The 19,203-nt window shown below is 37.2% G+C and overlaps 4 protein-coding genes across 4 annotated transcripts; 3 read left to right on the forward strand and 1 right to left on the reverse strand.

Moving 5' to 3' along the window:
* The first annotated feature begins 6,015 nt into the window (after positions 1-6,015).
* On the forward strand, positions 6,016-8,543 carry LOC140785803 (flavanone 3-dioxygenase F3H1-like). The gene is made up of 3 exons (XM_073133863.1): positions 6,016-6,475; positions 7,316-7,744; positions 8,116-8,543. Exons 1-3 carry the CDS (start codon positions 6,110-6,112, stop codon positions 8,428-8,430), a joined length of 1,110 nt encoding a protein of 369 aa, XP_072989964.1. The 5' UTR covers positions 6,016-6,109; the 3' UTR covers positions 8,431-8,543.
* Positions 8,544-8,662: 119 nt separating this feature from the next.
* LOC140801635 (pentatricopeptide repeat-containing protein At4g33990-like) lies at positions 8,663-9,311 on the reverse strand. The gene is made up of 2 exons (XM_073156843.1): positions 9,257-9,311; positions 8,663-9,159 (listed from the first exon to the last, which is right to left on the reverse strand). Exons 1-2 carry the CDS (start codon positions 9,309-9,311, stop codon positions 8,663-8,665), a joined length of 552 nt encoding a protein of 183 aa, XP_073012944.1.
* Positions 9,312-11,653: 2,342 nt separating this feature from the next.
* Positions 11,654-15,126, forward strand: LOC140780727 (peptidyl-prolyl cis-trans isomerase Pin1-like). Its single transcript, XM_073126448.1, has 2 exons — positions 11,654-12,069; positions 14,765-15,126. Exons 1-2 carry the CDS (start codon positions 11,823-11,825, stop codon positions 14,887-14,889), a joined length of 372 nt encoding a protein of 123 aa, XP_072982549.1. The 5' UTR covers positions 11,654-11,822; the 3' UTR covers positions 14,890-15,126.
* A 527-nt stretch (positions 15,127-15,653) lies between these two features.
* LOC140780314 (flavanone 3-dioxygenase F3H1-like) lies at positions 15,654-19,164 on the forward strand. Its single transcript, XM_073125765.1, has 3 exons — positions 15,654-16,547; positions 17,762-18,190; positions 18,664-19,164. Exons 1-3 carry the CDS (start codon positions 16,104-16,106, stop codon positions 18,976-18,978), a joined length of 1,188 nt encoding a protein of 395 aa, XP_072981866.1. The 5' UTR covers positions 15,654-16,103; the 3' UTR covers positions 18,979-19,164.
* Positions 19,165-19,203: the final 39 nt, after the last annotated feature.

The raw sequence follows: 19,203 nt of genomic DNA on the forward strand, positions 1-19,203 counted from the left end.
CCTATGAAAGAGAAAATTATTATTGCTGAATCCTCACCTGGCAAAGTTGGCAGAAGATTTATTTTAAAGTATAACCTCAAAAACTGTGGGTCTTATATAATTAGGGCGTAAGAGAAGTGCTCCAACAGTAAGATAGAAGAACTCAAAAGGTTGGTGGCATGAGATGATCACTCTCCTTTTGAGCTGTACGCAGTACGCCTGTACTACGACATTTGCTCAATAATTTATGCCAAATCTATAAGTAGTACAAACAAGCCAACACAAAGAAAGAAAGAAAGAAAAAGAAAGGGTCCTATTTCTATAGCATTTCATTCAGATATGAAAGCTAACAAATCCAACCAATAATATACGTGTAATATATTTGTTTTTGACAAACTACTACAACACTTTGAAGAGTACTTTTTGATCTAATTATCTTTTTTACATTTTATTTTTTATGTATTATTATTGATAGCGTGTGATAGATTATATCTCCTAAAGTATTTATTATATTTTTTTGAATTGATATTATAGCATATTTAAGTATTCAAGTAAGTTCATTTTTTCTAATAAATAAATATATATATATATATATATTAATTTTACGTTATAGAAATATTTTTATAACTATTATATTTTTTATCTAATGGCTCTTATCTCAATCTAACCCTAAATCTAATAATATTCTTCCTAACAAACCCAACCTCCTCCACTGTTGACGTCCTCGTTCGGCCTCCTCCAGCAGCCTTTGCATCCTCCTACTCCATCGGCAAGCCATTGCCGCCTCCTCGTCCTCCAATCAAGCTCATAATCAAATTTAGGATAGGCTCGAGCTTGACTTGAGTTGGCTTAGATTTAGCTCACTTACACCCCTAACTATCTTCTTCACAAGATAGAATTAGTCTTATCCCAAATTTGAGTACGGTAGTGATAAAGAAAAGAAAAAAAGGCAATAGGAATTAGAATAAAACTTTCTCTTCTATTCATCAACTTTCAGCTCATACAAGTTTATTACAAGCCTCTAATACACAGAAATTATAGCCCTTTACAACGAAGGACATGTGGCCTTATACAAAGATGAATGTAATATATGTTGGAGGTATGAAATGGACAAGAGAATGTCCAAGATAAAGGTGGGTTGTTCTACTGTCCAAAATTCTTGCACATACAAAGGGTGGAGTGAGCTGCTATCTCTTGCAACTTCCATTTAAAATAAACTCTCATTGGTTCCTCAAACAGCAAAACTATTTCACTAGTTAAGGAGGGTTTCAAGTGGTTGATTGGCTTCTTCTGAAGTCAAAGAAGGCTATAACAAGTGGTTCTGTCCACCCATAATATTACAATTGTTCAGCAATAGTGCAACATTAGTCTAACAACCAATTAGCCCAAATCTTAGTGTTTCTTAGTCAATAAAGACTACAACCCCCTCAAACGAACTATATCCAAATAATCTCGATGTCTCTTAAGGACAATTTAGTCTATTTAAATTCTAGATTCTTAGACAACTAAAAGAGTTGGCTTTGATGTTCAGACAGTGTAATGTCAGGGTTAGAGTGAACACGGTACAAGAAGTAAAAATAAAAATAATTTTTATTATTTAAAATAGATAATTAAAAAGGAAATACCACTCTTGCCCTTGCACTATCCATTTGTTATTTATAAAGTATACATCACCATCATAGATAACAGTTAACAGTAGCCGGACACAAATCCAACCGTAAAGATTAGGAAAGAAAGCAGTAACCCATGTAGGTTGTTGAGTTGGATTTAGTTAGTATAGGTTGGGTAAGTATAAGTTGATTGAGAGTATTTTCATAATCTTTTTAATATAGTTAACTTAATTTAAATGTTTAGTTAAGTTTAACTAATAAATTTAACAGTAGCGTATTTTCTACACATATTTGATAAATCATAGAGCTCGATTTGCAAATAGTAAAAATGTAGGATATAAATTGTAATTTTGTTAAAAGGCATGACATTATATGTAAATTTTTCTATATAAAATGAGCAAGCTTAAATTTAATCTCAAGCCGAGCTTGAGCACAAGCCAGATTAGGCTTAGCTCAATAAAGCCTAATTTATAAATAACTATATGTATATATAATAAAATTAAGGAAAATTTGCATATAACACTTTGTATTTTAATAAAATTATAATTTATGCCCTATATTTTTAGTATTTATAAATCAAATCTTACGATTTAGCGAAAATATGCAAAAAGTACCTTAGGTTAGATTTGTTGGTGGGCGGGCAGATGAGAATATTCTGTCAAATTTATTTATTTTTTAAATGACTAAAATATTCTTAAGATATGTTAGTTAAGTATAATTTAGCCAAATGTATTTTCATGATCGTTCTAGTATAGTTATCTTAATTGAGGGGTTTGATTAAGTTTAACTAACATACCTAATAATAAGATATTTTTTGTACATATTTGGTAAATTATACGATTCGATTTACAAATAAACATTAAAATTACGTAGCTTAAACATTAAAATTATGAAAATGGATCGTATAAAGCTTGATTTTGGCACAAATCGTGCACTAAATAGATATGAAAGGAGAAAAATAATCCATATAGCCGAACCAGAATATTTGACAAGATTAAAGGCTTGGTGGTGGTTGTTGTAGGTACCATCTAGCTTTCCAAGTAAGAGTTTTAATCTCGAAAGGTAAAAGGTGGCTGCTATAGTAGATTTATGTGTTGGATTGAAATATTAGAATTTAGAAGAGCAAATGCAATGATATTGTACTTTGTATTTCTTGCATCCTTGACAGGAATGTTGGCACCTCTAGCTCAAAAAGAGAAACCAAAATAATTGCTGCACTAGATGGCAAATTTATCAGGAGAAACCACATAGATCGAGGATCCCAAGTATATGAAGATCTTATAACTGATATTTTCTCAACAATTTAACCTTTGGATTTTTTTTTCAGTAAATCCACTTCCTTAATTGTATCTGGATAATATGTTTTTTAACCTGTTGGATGTGCATTCCAAATGGGTATTAGATATGTGTTGAAAAGTCATAGTTAATACTAGATAAGTTGGCCAAGTTATCCACTACAAGTCGGATAACTATCTCAGCAGAAATTTGCATTTTTTGCAATCTATTGAAGTTACGCTAAGGGTTTGCATTAGCATTTATCTAGCAGTTAAATTATTTTGGTTAAATGTTTCAAACTGTTATGTTTGATGCCTTTCTCAATGTAAGCCTGGCCTTCACTCAGACCTTCAATTCTTATTTAAGCACCTTGACCCTCCATTACTGTTTTTGGTATTTGCTACACACCCATCTTAGCCAGTGCAGTCCCGAATATTTCTTTACCTGTTGTTTACTTTGCTTCTTCTTCTTCTTTTCTTTTCCTTGTGTACACATGCATCTTTGTTGCAATCCGATCCCAGTCACTACCGAACTCAGAAGGAGAAATGATAGATAGGCTTGGGTGGGCCTTTTGGTTCGGATTGATCTACTTTTTATAGGTAGCTCAGTAGTTCAAAGGGAAAGGAGGTTGTTGTGGAGGTGATGATAGTGGCGGAGTGGAATTTTAGATAGGGCGAAAGGAAGTAAGAGGTCTTAGGGAAGTTGTGGGGGTAGTTATGCAACATGTTAGGTTAATGGAGATTAACCTTGGTCGTTAGAGTATAAGGGTGATTTGCTTAGAAATTAGTTAGGAATAAATCCTAATACAAAATAACCCATCCGTCGGGCATTCCAATAGATGTCCGGTGTTCGCCTAAGCTGAACTTCTGCTCTCGGGCTATGGCATTCGAACGCCAGGCTGAGCCGTATGAACATTTAAGTTACTCTTCTGCTCTTGGGATACGACGTTCAAATACCGAGCTGGGTTGTTCAAACCCCTAAATTGCTCTTCTGCTCTTGAGCTATGGGTTCGAATGTTTGACTGGGCTATTCGAACACCTAAATTGCTCTTCTACCCTCTGGCTATGGTGTTCAAACGTCGTGCTAGGCCATTCGAATGCCTGAATCCGAGACTTGAATTCTTTAGGATTATTCTAGCAACAAACTAACTACTTAATAATCCATAAACTACTAAAATTCATAAGTAAGAAAACTACTTTTTAATCACGAAACTGCAACAGTCTTAACTTTGGTCTTCTCCGACTTCTTAGAGTGCAATTTCTTTTGCCAAAAGATTTCCTTTGGGTCAACAAGTATGAATGCTTTGTCCATGTGTAAGAATGCATACATAATATATTCCTTAGGCATTTCAAGCATGATCATCATACTTATGTTGGGATTGAGTGCTCTTTGCACAAGTTTTATTCCACCAGGTTAAAGGAAAATTGTATGACAGTGTGCCAGTTACATTTACCTCTGCGACCCTTTCCCATAAACAACTGAATTAGCAATAGTATTCTATACGTCTAAAATGGAGCAGTGGATTCGTAACATATTCGTATGCCACGAGCAGATATTTGAAATAGGGGTGTAAACTAGCCGAGTTCAAGAGAGCCGATCTCTGCTCGGCTTGGCTCAAAATGGAGATTACTAGGGGCTTTGCTCGGCTCGGCTCACACTAGTATTGAGCTAGCTCTGCTCGAGTGACTTGTGTCTAAAATATTAAATATTAATTTTATTTTGAAATAACACATTTTATTAGTCCAAGAGACTATCTATAAAGGCCATTTCAGCTTATTATGGCTCTAATGCTTTTTCTCACTGAGGGGCCGCTTTGGACATGGCCAGATGCTGAGGCCTTTTGAAGTAGCCACCTTTGCTCTTAAAGTCGGAGAGATTAGCAACATGCCAACATCGTGGATACAGAGAGTGGAGTCCATATCATCTTGAGGACTGGTTGATTCATCCGGAAAAGAAACGCATTGAATTTTCCTACAAACTGTTGGATGTGTAAACATAGCCAATTCCTAATGCATGGCATCAGGCTGTTGTAACATTTCATGCATTAAGATGAGTCCTGATATTCATTCAACTATTAAAAGCTTTATTGAGATGCGCAGTCATGGACAGATGATATTGAACCATATGATCACATAATTTTATTACAGTCTGATTTGGCGATATCATTGCAGGCAATAAATGGTATTGTGGTTGTGTTAGCTTTTACTTATTAGAGTTGGAATAGATATCTAGCTCCTCTAATTGGATGACTTAGAAGCTCCTCTAATTTCTTTCAAGTGAACCTTGTACCAGCGGGAATTTCCCGCTTCTCTTGAAAAATTAATAACCAGACCAAGAGTTTTGAAATATTATCAAGATTATTTTCCTTAAATCTTATTAATCTGGACATTTTAGAAAGAAAAAAAAAGAACTGGTTTAGCGACCAATCGAAGGCAAATTAAATTAAAAATAAGAGTTACTCTGTGTTGACGGAAACAATTTAAAGAGATCTAGATATAGTTTTTTTTTTTTAAAAAAAAAGAGGTTCAAAATGTGTATCTAAAATGGGCGGTATTTTAGAAGGTTGAAATAAAATTATCCCTGAAATATAATTAATCTAATATTTGTCTATAGGTAAAATGAAACACTTTATTCTTACATAACATAATAAGTATATACTCTTCTTCCTTTTTCAATCAAACAAAAAAAAAGAAAAAAAAAATTTAATTCCACAACCAGACAAACCTCTAACCAACCCAACATTCTAGATGACATGCAATTAAGCCAATCCCCTTCATAAACTCTTCTAACCATCCACAAAACCCTCACCACGAAGTAGATATTCAACGTGGCACTCCAAGAAAACACGTACAAATCCAACGCCTATCTTTTTACAAAACACCTTAATCGAGCACTCCTCGCGCAACCACAGCCGTCCATTTTGTATCTTTCTTTTTCTTTCTTTTTCTACCTAAGGTTTAATAAATATAAAAATTTACAAACAAGTCCCTCTTTTTTTGTGGGGGGGATTTTTTCTTTCTTTGTTTTTTACTTTCAACTTACGACTTTTCCTTCCATCCTTACTCGGTAGAAATTTGTCAGCCCATCAGGCACGTGATGGACTTTAAACGCATATTTTTGCATTAGTAGTGGTTGACTTGCCGTTGCTACTGACGGTCTAAAATGTCAGCCAACACTATATATATAAAGTATGATACCATTTGTGCCATTGCTGGCTTACTACACCTCCAAAAGAAAGAAGTCTAATGGCGCAGGCAGCTACACCGTTCCTGCCGACGGTCTCCGAGGAGAAGACGCTGCGGGCGAGCTTCGTCCGGGACAAAGACGAGCGGCCGACGGTGGCGTATAACCAGTTCAGCAACGCCATCCCGGTGATATCACTGGCGGGGATCGACGAGGGGCGGCGGAGGGCGGACATCTGCCAGGAGATCGTGGCGGCGTGCGAGGACTGGGGGGTGTTCCAGGTGGTGGACCACGGGGTCGACGCCGGCTTAGTCGCCGAGATGACGAGGCTTGCCAGGGAGTTCTTCGCACTGCCGCCGGAGGAGAAACTCCGGTTCGATATGTCCGGAAGAAAGAAGGGGGGGTTCTTCGTATCCAGTCACCTTCAGGTACGTTATTTTATTTTATTTTTCTTTTAAATTTAAGAATGAAAATTTTACTTTATTTTTTTGATAAAAAAATTGCCGTCAATCATACGTTATGGGTCCCAGATAAAAGACAAACCTTGTACTGTGGGCTTTAATTAACGTTTACGTTTTCCATTTATTTGCTTTAACAGTTTCTAAATTAAAAGTTTACCTAATTTTGACTAACTTTAGAGCGTGTTTTTAGGAAACTAAAAGGATAAAAGGTAAGAGTCCGACCATCAAAAGTCCAAATCTTAAGCCTTCTTTTCACTTTAAAAGAATATATTTTTTTTTATTCTAAAATATATCTAAGTATCATAATATTTTTATTTTAAAATATAAATATATTTTTTTATCAAAATTAAATTTTAAACCATACACATCTAAAAATAAATGAGGCCTAAGCTGTTGTAAGTAGTTAGATTTTTGGGAATGCCGGTGCTTTATATATATATTTCTAAGTGCAACTTTGTTTGGAAGGAAAAAAATTAAATTCACATTTTACCCTCAATCTAGGAGGAGATCTAGTTGTATATTCGTTTTTGTCTGGTAAATTTTCGTTTCATTAATTGCTGTAAAGATATTGATCAATGGAGAAAAAAGATTGCTTTTCATAACTGAATATTATTACTCATGTATAAATAGGAAAATAATACTCTTTTAAATTAAGCTGAGATTGATCGTGTAATCTGGTTATAAATTCTAGTGAGAATATATGAACTTTGGAGTATAAAAAATGATTGAAGCTTGGCTGCTTGTGGTGTGGAACTGTAAAGACTAGTCAATTGCATTAAAAAAATAAAAATAAAAATCTTTGTGCAGGGAGAAGCAGTGCAAGACTGGAGGGAGATTATGACCTACTTCTCATACCCAATAAAGGCTAGGGATTACTCAAGGTGGCCAGAAAAGCCTGAAGGGTGGAGAAGAGTGGTTGAGTCATACAGTGAGAATCTCATGGGTCTGGCTTGCAAGCTCTTGGGTGTGTTGTCTGAGGCCATGGGCCTTGAAACTGAGGCACTCACCAAGGCTTGTGTTGACATGGATCAGAAAATTGTGGTTAACTTCTATCCCAAATGCCCTGAGCCAGACCTCACCCTTGGCCTGAAACGCCACACAGATCCTGGGACGATCACACTCCTGCTGCAAGACCAAGTCGGCGGCCTCCAGGCCACCAAGGACGGCGGGAAGACGTGGATCACCGTTCAGCCAATCGAGGGGGCATTCGTGGTTAACCTCGGGGATCATGGTCACGTAAGTAATAAGGTTACTTTTTTATTCTAGCTAAACGAGCCAAATACGAGCTAAAGTTAGAATTCTGCTGCTACAAGCTAGAGTTAGAATTATTTATACTGCATTCAAGAGTTTTATATCTTACAAAGCTCATTCAGCAGTTGGAATTAGTCCATCGAATTTCAACAAAAGCAATACAGATATTAGATTAAAAGCTAATGACTACAATAAAATCTAATACATCAGATATGTACACTAATATAACATAAAGAAATAATCGAAATGTATTGCTCATATTTGGCTTATTTATTTGTTGAGCCAAACACTAGCAGTTCACGAATTACAGATATTTGCAGTTAATATGTTTTGATCTATGTTTTTTTTTTTACCAGTATCTGAGTAACGGCCGTTTCAAGAATGCGGACCATCAGGCGGTGGTGAACTCAAACTGCAGCCGGTTGTCAATCGCAACGTTTCAGAATCCGGCACCGGATGCGATTGTGTACCCATTGGCAATCAGGGAGGGTGAGAAGCCAGTGCTGGATGAGCCCATCACCTTCACTGAGGTGTACAGGAGGGTGATGGGCCGACATTTGGAGCTTGCCAAGCTCAAGAAGCTGGCTAAACTGGAGCAACAGCCAGAAGAGCTGGAGAAGGCCAAGGACACTGACTCACAACCCACAGATCTGAATGAAATTTTAGCTTAAGAACTATATCCCTAGCTTCTGCAAGTTACCATCTCCATGAAATAAGTCTCTTGTTAGACAAACTTTGTTTGTTTGAAGAACACAATAAAACTGCCTTACTTCTCTGCAGGAAATATCTTCTTATTTGCAGATAATACAGAGGATAATATCTTATACAAAGCGACAGAAATACTACTACAACCAATTGGTATGTGAAATAGATAAATATTATTGTTGGAATTATTGAGTTCATTTACTCCAACCTGCTAGATCCCACATCTTTCCCCAATTGCTTCTCTTTCATCACTTCTCTTAGTTTTCCTAAGTCATCCCACTTACCAACCCTGGCATACAAATTGGATAAATCAATGTAGATTCCCACATTACCAGGATACAATTCAATAGCCTTCTCAGCAGCAAGCTTTCCAATATCAACATTACCATTAAGTCTGCAAGCACTTAGCAAAGTACCCAACACGGTAACACTCAAGCCACTGCTCCCACAACTACCTTTGTCCAACACCATCTCGTTGGCAAACTTCAATGCCTTCTCCAATTCCCCTGCCCTGCAAAGCATGTCAACAACACAGCCATAATGCTCAGACCCAATAACAACTCTGTAATCAATCATAGCCGATTCAAAGTAGCGAAGACCTTTGACAAATTCGCCTGAGTGGCAGCATGCTGAGAGGACTACTAACACTGCAATCTCATCCGGCCTAGTTCCTTCAGCTAGCATCTCCTCATATGCTTTAATCACATCATCAAACCATCCATTCCGACCACAAGATGATGCCTCCCTTCCTAACTGTGCTCCATGCTGACTCAAACACTAGCCTTGCCTTACCAGAAAGGCCGCACTTACCATACATCTCAACCAGTGAGCTCAAGAGGAAACGCATCGTCACTCTCAATCTTACGAATTAGATAAGCATGCGCTTGCATGCCGAAAGAAGCAGCAGGTAATTCAGCGCAAATGCTTAAAATGGCAGATATGTGAACCCATCAGCATCCAAACACAAGCCATGAATCTTGGAGTGCATTTGCACATACAGTGTTCTCAAGGGGAATTTCATCAAACAAGCGAGGTAGTGCATGAGGGAGAAGGTTTGGAAGGCGAGGGAACGGAATCCATGGCGAGAGAACAAAGCGAGGAGGGAATTAAAATGGAATGGACGGGAAAGGAAGAGATGGAGGTGATGGGTTTGGTAATGGAAAAGGCCGGCTCGTATATACACCTCTTAAACTTCATATTTGTGTATATTCTCTTCAAAACTTATGGATTCTGTATTGATACACTTTAGGTTACTTTTTGAGCGATTTGCACCCTAAACTAAAATTATTTATATTTTTATCCCATCACCTATTTTAGTAAGGATAAATATACATTTTACCTCCTATACTTATGCCAAAAATTACTTTACTTATTATACTTTAAAAAAGTTTAAATTAGTCTTTGTACTTACAACTAAAGTGAGACTGTTAAATTTTCTATCCAAAATATTTCAAAATTGAGTGAAAGACTAAATTCCCTCTATTTTTTATTTTTTATAAACAAAAATATCAGTCTTTTTATATATAATTATTTCTTTCTCTTCATAAAATACCTATATATTTTCTTCATTTACTTTTTGATCGTGTAACCAACTATATATTAAATTTTATTAAACTTAAGTTTTTGTAAAGTTTAATAGTTATGCCACATCTAAGAATATAACAAATATGAAAAAAAAATCAGAGATAAAAAATCATCTATTTTGACTCATAAACACGATGAGGGTATTTTGATCACTCGGTGCACTCTATTAACTTTGACGGAAAAATTTTAGTCGTAAGTACAGAGACTGGTTTAAGACTTTTAAAGTATGAATGAGTAAAATAATTTTAGATATAAATAAAAAGATAAAATGCATTTTTCTAAAATTTTTACTAATAACAAAATTACCTCTGCGCCAACTTTTATGATATCTCCTTATAATAAATACAAGAGTTTTCATTTGTAAAATATAAAAAAGAAGATTTTTTTGTTTCTAGTTCTCTCTTCTTCTCTAGTAAGAAAAATCATAACTATTATTCTCTAATCTCTACTTGGCCCCCAAGAGCTCTCCTCCTTGCCCCCAAAATATCTAATCTCCTTCTTGCCACCAAGAGCTTTTCTATTTTCAAAACCCACCTTTGGCTGTCTCACTTCTCCCTTTTCACCTCTATCCTCTATCTCCACCTTGCACCACTATTATCTAATCTCCCTTCTCACATCTAGGCTCTGTGCCTTTTGTGGAAGCTTATTTTTACTTTCTTTGCTTTCTTTCATTGTAGTTTAAATGTGTCGTTAATTAATTCTTTTTCTTATATGCATATATGAAACACTTACTTTTAAATATAGGTGCCCTTCATATGGATAGGATTAACATCTCAATAGTTTCTACACAATATATTAGTCAATATTTCTATACAATATATAAGATAAAAAAAGTTTAAATATATATCTATACATCTCAATAGAATAAAATGCTCGTGTAAGCGCTACAATCTATTTAACTTATTTTACAACTATAAATAGATAAAAGAGACTACAAATAAATCTTCACCAGCTCTTCTACGGACTCAAGATCATTTACAAATAAATCTTCACACGCACTTGCGCCAATACGATCATAATAATGTGTTCGTATGATGCTCTATCTTTAGCCATCGTGTAGTAGAATAGGATCTTGAGGGTCAATACTGTCCGACTGACTTTGAGAAAGAGCTTTCTTCTATGGCGATTGAAGAGGGCGAGGACGGCGATGCAAAGCGGACGAGGTTACATACAGTAGAGGTGACTCAAATTTGACAAAGTTCACGACTGTGGCTAAGAATTTTCCCGCGAGTGGTGAGGGTAGCTAAGGACAACTATGAGGATGATGGCGTAGAGTGGGAAAGATCACTCACAGTGAAGGCAACATGGAGCATATGGAGATCGCGGCCATGGTGATCGCATGGCCGAGAATTTTCCCATGCACTTCCATGCTCGCATGAGAAGAAAAAGAGGGAGAGGAGGAGCAATTATGTAATTTACTTTATTTAAAAATTGATAATATGATATATTTATTAGGGGTATAATTGCTATTACTCATTAGTTGTATTCGGTCATTTTCCATTTGACTTATATCCAAAGTTCAGGGGCAATATTGTAACTTAAAAATGTTTAGAGGGTACCCATGAAAAACGAGTATACTAATTAACCCTTGGTTATATATAAAGTATACCTCACCGTCCTAGATAACAGTTAACAGTAGCTGGACACAAATCCAACCGCAAAGATTGGGAAAGAAAGCAGCAACCCCAATTCCCACCACCACCATCACCACCGGAAGAAGAGGCCGGTCGAATCCAAAGACGAGGGGGAAAGCAAGAAGAAGACGAAGGCCGAGATGTCTTCCCACCGCCACCCCCAAGATCAGGTTAGGGCTTCCCACATTCTCATCAAGCACGAGGGATCGCGACGGAAGGCATCCTGGAAGGACCCTGACGGCCGCGTCATCTCCGCCACCACCAGGGACGCCGCCGTAGAACGCCTTACGGCCCTTCGCGAGGATATCGTCGCCGGGAAGGCGCGGTTCGAGGACGTCGCCGCCCGTCACTCTGATTGCAGCTCCGCTAAGCGCGGCGGTGATCTGGGTCAGTCTCCGGATCCTTGGTTGCCTTTGATTCCTTCAGAAAAAGTTGACTTTTTTTAATGTTAGATCCGATTTTAGTTGAAATAGATAAGAGGTAGGTGGCCAGAGAAGAATAGTTATTCTGTGTGTAAGCTTTAGTTAATCTCGATTTGCTGTTCTTAGTCTTTCATTGCCGTAAAAAATCTTTCTTTTAGTTCATCTCAGTCAACCTTATCAGACTTGGACCTGTTGCTGAAAGATATGATACTAAGCGTGCATAGGCGAAACTAAATAAATCTTGTAATCTACAGGTGTTAGAGTAAGTAGGTCTAACGATGAGTATATGACATGTGATTTTATTGTACTGAGGAATTAGAGGGGAGTGAGGGCGTCCCGTGGTGTGATGGTGAGCCAGTGATGGAAACATCTCCAAAAATGAGAGTACTACTTTGTGTGTCTTCCCTTCCTGCACCCCCGTGTGCCCTAGGACGCCATTTCTCTAAGGCGTCAAAATGGAGTAGAGATTAGTCTTCCCAGACCAGAAGTACCTAAGAGGGAGGGTTTTTGTAACTTGGATAGAAGGACTAGGGTGCTGGGCAACTATATAGGAGATAGAGATGTGAGATTTCTGAGTTGCGATAGTGGGTCAATAATTATTGGAAAAGCTGCAATAAGAAATGATTGATATAAATAGGCTTGAATTTTCTTATCAAGTGGCTCGAAATAGGCCTGAATTGAAATTAATCCACTCAATCTTGATCCTTTGGCTAGGCTTGAAATTAATTTCAAACCAAGCTTGAAGAGAGCTCGACTCGATTACAATTTACAGCCGTACTATAAGGAGTCAACTGCAAGCCCAAATAAAGGAGGGTTGCATTACGTAGCTTAAACATTAAAATTATGAAAATGGATCAGATGAAGCTTGATTTTGGCACAAATGGTGCACTAAATAGATATGGAAGGAGAAAAATAATCCATATAGCTGAACTCCAATAATCAAGATTAAAGGCTTGGTGGTGGTTTTCGTCGTTGTTGTAGGTACAAAATAAGAGTTTTAATCTCAAAAGGTAAAAGGTGGCTGCTATAGTAAATTTATGTGTTGGATTGAGATATTAGAAGAGCAAATGTAATGATACTGTACTTTGTATTTCTTGCATCCTTGATTGGAATGTTGGTGCCTCTATCTCAAAAAGAGAAACCAAAAATAATTGCTGCACTAGCTGGCAAATTTATAAGATCTTATAACTGATATTTCCTCAACATTTTAACCTTTTGATTTTTCAGTAAGTCCACTTCCTTATCTGGATAATATGCTTTTTCACCTGTTGGATATGACATTCCAAATGGGTATTAGATATGTGTTGAAATTTCACTATTTAATAATAGGTAAGTTGGTCATATTGTCCACTTCAATTCAGATAACTATCTCAGCAGAAATTTGTAGTTCTTGCAATCTGTTGAAGTTACGCTAAGGGTTTGCATTAGCATTTTATGTAGCTTTTAATTAATAAGCAGTATAATTTTTTTATGCTAATTGTCTCAAACCATTATGTTTGATGTCTTTCACAATGTAAGCCTGGTCTTTACTCCTCAGACTTTCAATTTTTTTCTTAAATCACTTTGACTGTTGGTCTTTGGATTTGCTGCACACCCACATCTACCATCTTAGCCAAAGCAGTCCCGGATATTTCTTTATCTGTTGTTTACTTGCTTCTTCTTTTTTCCTTGTGTACACATACATCCTAGCTTTGGTCTTCTCTGACTTCTTAGAATCCAACATTTTCTGCCAAGGACTTGTAAAGATTTCCTTTGGGTCAGAGAAGTATGGATGCTTTGTCCACGTGTAAGAACTGCATACATAATATTTTTGTAAGCATTTCAAGCAGGATCATCATACTTATGTTTGGATTGGGTGCTCTTTGCACAAGTTTTTCTCTACCAGGTTAAAGGAAAACGGTATAACAGTGTGCCAGTTACATTTACATCAATAATTAACTGAATTAGCATATAGTATTCTATCTGTCTAAAATAGAGTGGTGGAACCGTAAAAGTCTTTTTTGTCTTGAAGAAAAGGCTCGCACCCTGGGACGAGCAGATATTTGAATAGTACCCTGCCATAAAATACAGTCTGCATGTTCATATGGGACTAGCGCAGACATTTAAAATTGTATGACCCGTTTTATGTCAATAATCAATTATTAGGTTTCTGTGCTAATGATGTTTATTTGATCTCCTAAAATGATCCTCTGTCAATGATTTCTTTCAGCTGTCTTTCGGTGTGAATACAATAATATATCTGAAGCAAAATTATACAATAATTTCTCTGAAGCAAAATTATCATTCTTATCTAATGAACACGGTAAATTTGTTGTTGTATGTGAACCTATGGTAGCAACACGATCACAATGCAGATCTGTGCTCATTAGACATACTATTATTGGGACACTACAGTTTTGGAGAAGATGTTTGCCTTTCCAAAATTGTTGCAATAAGTTAGAAAATGCCAATGAATGGGAACTATAGCCCTAGCAAAAGATGGCAGTTAGACCAGCAATGGTTTTCCTGTCTATTTTGACTCGGAGCTTATGTGCTTACGAGTTACAACTCGACACGAACAACTTCTATCCTGGTGGATAATTAACTTCCAAGCACATGTTACTTTGACATTTGCCATGCTTTACAGCTGATTATGGTTCTTATGCTTTTCCCAATGGCAGGTCGCTTTGGACATGGCCAGATGCAGAAGCCTTTTGAAGAAGCCACCTTTGCTCTTAAAGTTGGAGAGATTAGCGGCATTGTGGATACAGAGAGTGGAGTCCATATCATCTTGAGGACTGGTTGATTTATCGTGTGCTGTCTTCTGGAAAAGGAAAAAGGAAGGCATTAAATTTTCCTACAAACTGGTGGATGTGTATTCATAGCCAACGCGGAATGCAAGGCGTCAGACTGTTGTAGCATTTAATGCATTAAGATGTGTCCTGATATTGAATTATTAAAATCTTCATTGACATACCCAGTCATGGACAAATGATATTGGACCATATGATCATATTATTTAACGTCTGATTTGATGATCGTATCATTGCAAGCAATAATTGGTATTGTGGTTGTGGTAGATTTTTAAATAAGTGGTTGAATAGATATCTAGCTTGTTAAATTGGATTACTCAGAAGCTTCGCTAATTTCATTGATGTGGACCTTCTACTAGCAGGAATTTCCAGCTTCTCTTAAAAAACTAATTAGCAGAGCGAGAGTTTTATGGAGATTTGAAATCTTTTTAGTACCAAGATTATTTTTCTTAATCTTATTAATCTAGAAATTTTAGAAAGAGGAAAAAAAAAAGGAACTGGTTTAGCTGCCAATCACTGTTGGTTACTTATAAAACACAAATTTGATTGCTGCTGGTACAGGGGGAGATAGTGATAACTGTATCTTTACCTCAGAAAATGCCAACCAATTAAGGCACATACTCTTCTTCTTCTTTTTTTTCAGCTAAACACGACAAAAAGAAAGAATAAAAAAAGAAAGAAAAGAGCAGGGGAGCACGTAACAACTCCATACATTAACTCTATCATTATATATTCTTATTAATAATAATTCCCATGCAACTCTAACCAACCCAACCTTCTAGATGGCATGCAATTAAGCTGGTGCCCTTCATGAAGCTCAAGCCCACCCAACATCCACGAAATCCCTCACAGCGAAGGAAATATCCAACGTGGGCGCTCCACCATCCACTGCTAACTCCACACCAAACCCCCCCACCCCCACCCCCACCCGGTACAAATCCAACTCCTATCTTTTACAACACCTACATCGAGCACTCCTCGTGCAATTACAGCCGTCCATTTCGTATCTTTTTTTTTTTTTTTTCTGTTCTTAGGTTCTTACCCAGGTTAATTAAATAATTTTTTTTTTACAAACAAGTCCCCCTTTTTAGTTCCGACTTACAACTTTACTTTCCAGTCGTAGAAATTTGTTAGCGCATCATCGAACACGTGATGGAGTTAGATGATATTTCGCATTAGTAGTGGTAGTTGCAGCTGACGGTCTAAAATGTTAGCCAGCACTATAAGTATGATACCGTTTGTTCCATCGCTAGCTACACCACCACCTCCAAAAGAAACAAGTCTAATGGCGCCGGCGGCTACACCGTTCCTGCCGACCGTCTCAGACGAGAAGACGCTGCGGGCGAGCTTCGTGCGGGACGAGGACGAGCGGCCGACGGTGGCGTACAACCAGTTCAGCGACGCCATCCCGGTGATATCACTGGCGGGGATCGACGGGGGACGGCGGAGGGCGGAGATCTGCCAGGAGATCGTGGCGGCGTGCGAGGACTGGGGGGTGTTCCAGGTGGTGGACCACGGGGTCGACGTCGGCTTGGTCGCCGAGATGACGAGGCTCGCCAGGGAGTTCTTCGCACTGCCGCCGGAGGAGAAACTCCGGTTCGATATGTCCGGAGGAAAGAAGGGCGGATTCATCGTATCCAGTCACCTTCAGGTACGTCATTTTGTTTTATTTTATTTTTTCTTTTACATTTAAGAATGAAAAAAAAATACTTTAAAAGATATATTAGTCCTAATATTTATTTACAACTAAAAAAAAAGGTTAAATGATTTATTTACAAGTATAAAAAAAAAGGTTTTAATAAAAAATTGCCTTGAATCACACGATATGATATGGGTCCTTGTCTCTTTGATAAAAAAAAGACAAACATTGGCAGTACCCAGAGTCGGATAAGACTGAAAATTTATTAAAAAACTGACCTTGTAATTTGTGTTTTATTACTTTATAGCAAAATTTGTATATAGAACCCTACTTTATTAAGTAATTATGATTTACGCCTATATGTTTATTTTATTTTATAGATTGAGCTCTAGAATTTAGTGAATATATATAAAAAATACTCTAAATTAAATTTGAACTAACACCATAAAAATATATTTTATTTTAAAAATAATTAAAATACTCTTATTTTTAAATAACTTAAATGTTCCCGACATAACTTAGTTGAAGATATTTTTATAATTTTTTTTAAGTATAGAACTTAGAAATTTAGTTAAGTTTAACTAAATTTTAGGGCTCGATTTATAAATAATATAAATATAAGGTACCCTTGCATGTGTTACTTTAAAGATATTCTAAAATTAAAAAGTTTACGCTAACTTAAGAGGGTGTATTTAGGAAAATAAAAGGAAAAGGTAATAGTCAGACGGCAAAGCTATCATATTATAAGTACTTAATTTTTTGCTAATGACGGTGCTTTATAGGTACTTATTTTAGAACAAGTGGCATATATTGCAAGTGCAACTTGGTTTGGAAGGACAAAAATAAATTCATACTTTACCTCAATCCAGTTGCGCTTCGTTTTTTGGCCTAGTAAAAGAGGCATAGTTCTAATCAATAAGAAAAAAGAGGCACAGCACCAGAAGCAGCTTAAATTTTGGTTTCATTAATTGCTGTAAAGATACTGGTCAATGAAAGAAAAAGGTTCGATTTTTCATAATTGAATGTTATTACTCGTGTACAAATACGAAAGTTTCATTGAATGATACTCTTTTAAATTAAACTGAGATTGATAATGTAATCTGATTCTAACTTCTAGCGAGAATAATATGAACTTTGGAGTATAAAATGATTGAAGCTTGGCTGCTTGGGGTATGGAAGTGCAAAGACTAGTCAGTTGCATTTAAAAAAAAAAATTCTTTGTGCAGGGAGAAGCAGTGCAAGACTGGAGGGAGATTGTGACCTACTTCTCATACCCAATAAAGGCTAGGGATTACTCAAGGTGGCCAGACAAGCCTGAAGGGTGGAGAAGAGTGGTTGAGTCATACAGTGACAATCTCATGGGTCTGGCTTGCAAGCTCTTGGGTGTGTTGTCTGAGGCCATGGGCCTTGAAACTGAGGCACTCACCAAGGCTTGTGTTGACATGGATCAGAAGGTTGTGGTTAACTTCTATCCCAAATGCCCTGAGCCAGACCTCACCCTTGGCCTGAAGCGCCACACAGATCCTGGGACGATCACACTCCTGCTGCAAGACCAAGTCGGCGGGCTCCAGGCCACCAAGGACGGCGGGAAGACATGGATCACTGTTCAGCCAATCGAGGGGGCATTCGTGGTTAACCTCGGGGATCATGGCCACGTAAGTAATAAGGTTACTTTTTTTTTTATGAAATATGAGCTGGATTTAGCTAGGTGGGGTTAAGGCATCAAAGTTTAGGCAGTTACAAAGATCAGGGGAACCCGGCTGCCAAGTAAGGTTACTTTATAATTCTAGCTAAACGAGCCGAATATGAGCTAAAATTGAATGCTGCTGCTACAAGCTAGAGTTAGAATTATTTATACTGCATTCAAGAGTTTTATATCTTACAAAGCTCATTCAGCAGTTGGAATTAGTCCATCGAATTTCAACAAAAGCAATACAGATATTAGATTAAAAGCTAATGGCTACAATAAAATCTAATACATCGGATATGTACACTAATATTACATAAAGAAATAATCAAAATGTATTGCTCATATTTGGCTTATTTATTTGTTGAGCCAAACACTAGCAGCTCACGCATCACAGATAGTTGCAGTTAATATGTTTTGATCTATGTTTTTTTTTACCAGTATCTGAGTAACGGCCGATTCAAGAATGCGGACCATCAGGCAGTGGTGAACTCAAACTGCAGCCGGTTGTCAATTGCAACATTTCAGAATCCGGCACCGGAGGCGATTGTGTACCCACTGGCAATCAGGGAGGGTGAGAAGCCAGTGCTGGATGAGCCCATCACCTTCACCGAGATGTACAGGAGGAAGATGAGCCGAGATTTGGAGCTTGCCAAGCTCAAGAAGCTGGCTAAACTGGAGCAACAGCCAGAAGTGCTGGAGAAGGCCAAGGACACTGAGTCACATCGCAAAGATCTGAATGAAATTTTAGCTTAATAACATATATCCATAGCTGCTGCAAGTTACTATCTCCATGAAATAATTTTCTTGCTAGACAAACTTTGTGGTTTGTTTGGATGGTCATAATATGTATGCTCTCTTTTCATTTTTTTTTTCCCGTCGTCATATTGTAACTTCTGCTATATCCATCTTGCTATTGGATAGTTGAAATCTCTGCTCTCATCTTACATTGTCTTGTTTGAAGAACACAATAACACTGCC

The sequence above is a fragment of the Typha latifolia genome, chromosome 1 (assembly GCF_019914945.1).
Source record: "Typha latifolia isolate L0001 chromosome 1, TyphaL0001v2, whole genome shotgun sequence".
In the NCBI taxonomy this organism is placed as follows: domain Eukaryota; kingdom Viridiplantae; phylum Streptophyta; class Magnoliopsida; order Poales; family Typhaceae; genus Typha; species Typha latifolia.

Bases quoted from the DNA above. Each gene is read 5' to 3' on its own strand.
- LOC140785803 (XM_073133863.1), top strand. From the start codon at position 6,110: ATGGCGCAGGCAGCTACACCGTTCCTGCCGACGGTCTCCGAGGAGAAG. The intron at 6,476-7,315 runs GTACGTTATTTT...ATCTTTGTGCAG, and splicing joins TCGTATCCAGTCACCTTCAG to GGAGAAGCAGTGCAAGACTG. The intron at 7,745-8,115 runs GTAAGTAATAAG...TTTTTTTACCAG, and splicing joins ACCTCGGGGATCATGGTCAC to TATCTGAGTAACGGCCGTTT.
- LOC140801635 (XM_073156843.1), bottom strand. From the start codon at position 9,311: ATGCGTTTCCTCTTGAGCTCACTGGTTGAGATGTATGGTAAGTGCGGC. The intron at 9,160-9,256 runs GTAAGGCAAGGC...ATGTGATTAAAG, and splicing joins TGGTAAGTGCGGCCTTTCTG to CATATGAGGAGATGCTAGCT.
- LOC140780727 (XM_073126448.1), top strand. From the start codon at position 11,823: ATGTCTTCCCACCGCCACCCCCAAGATCAGGTTAGGGCTTCCCACATT. The intron at 12,070-14,764 runs GTCAGTCTCCGG...TCCCAATGGCAG, and splicing joins TAAGCGCGGCGGTGATCTGG to GTCGCTTTGGACATGGCCAG.
- LOC140780314 (XM_073125765.1), top strand. From the start codon at position 16,104: ATGTTAGCCAGCACTATAAGTATGATACCGTTTGTTCCATCGCTAGCT. The intron at 16,548-17,761 runs GTACGTCATTTT...TTCTTTGTGCAG, and splicing joins TCGTATCCAGTCACCTTCAG to GGAGAAGCAGTGCAAGACTG. The intron at 18,191-18,663 runs GTAAGTAATAAG...TTTTTTTACCAG, and splicing joins ACCTCGGGGATCATGGCCAC to TATCTGAGTAACGGCCGATT.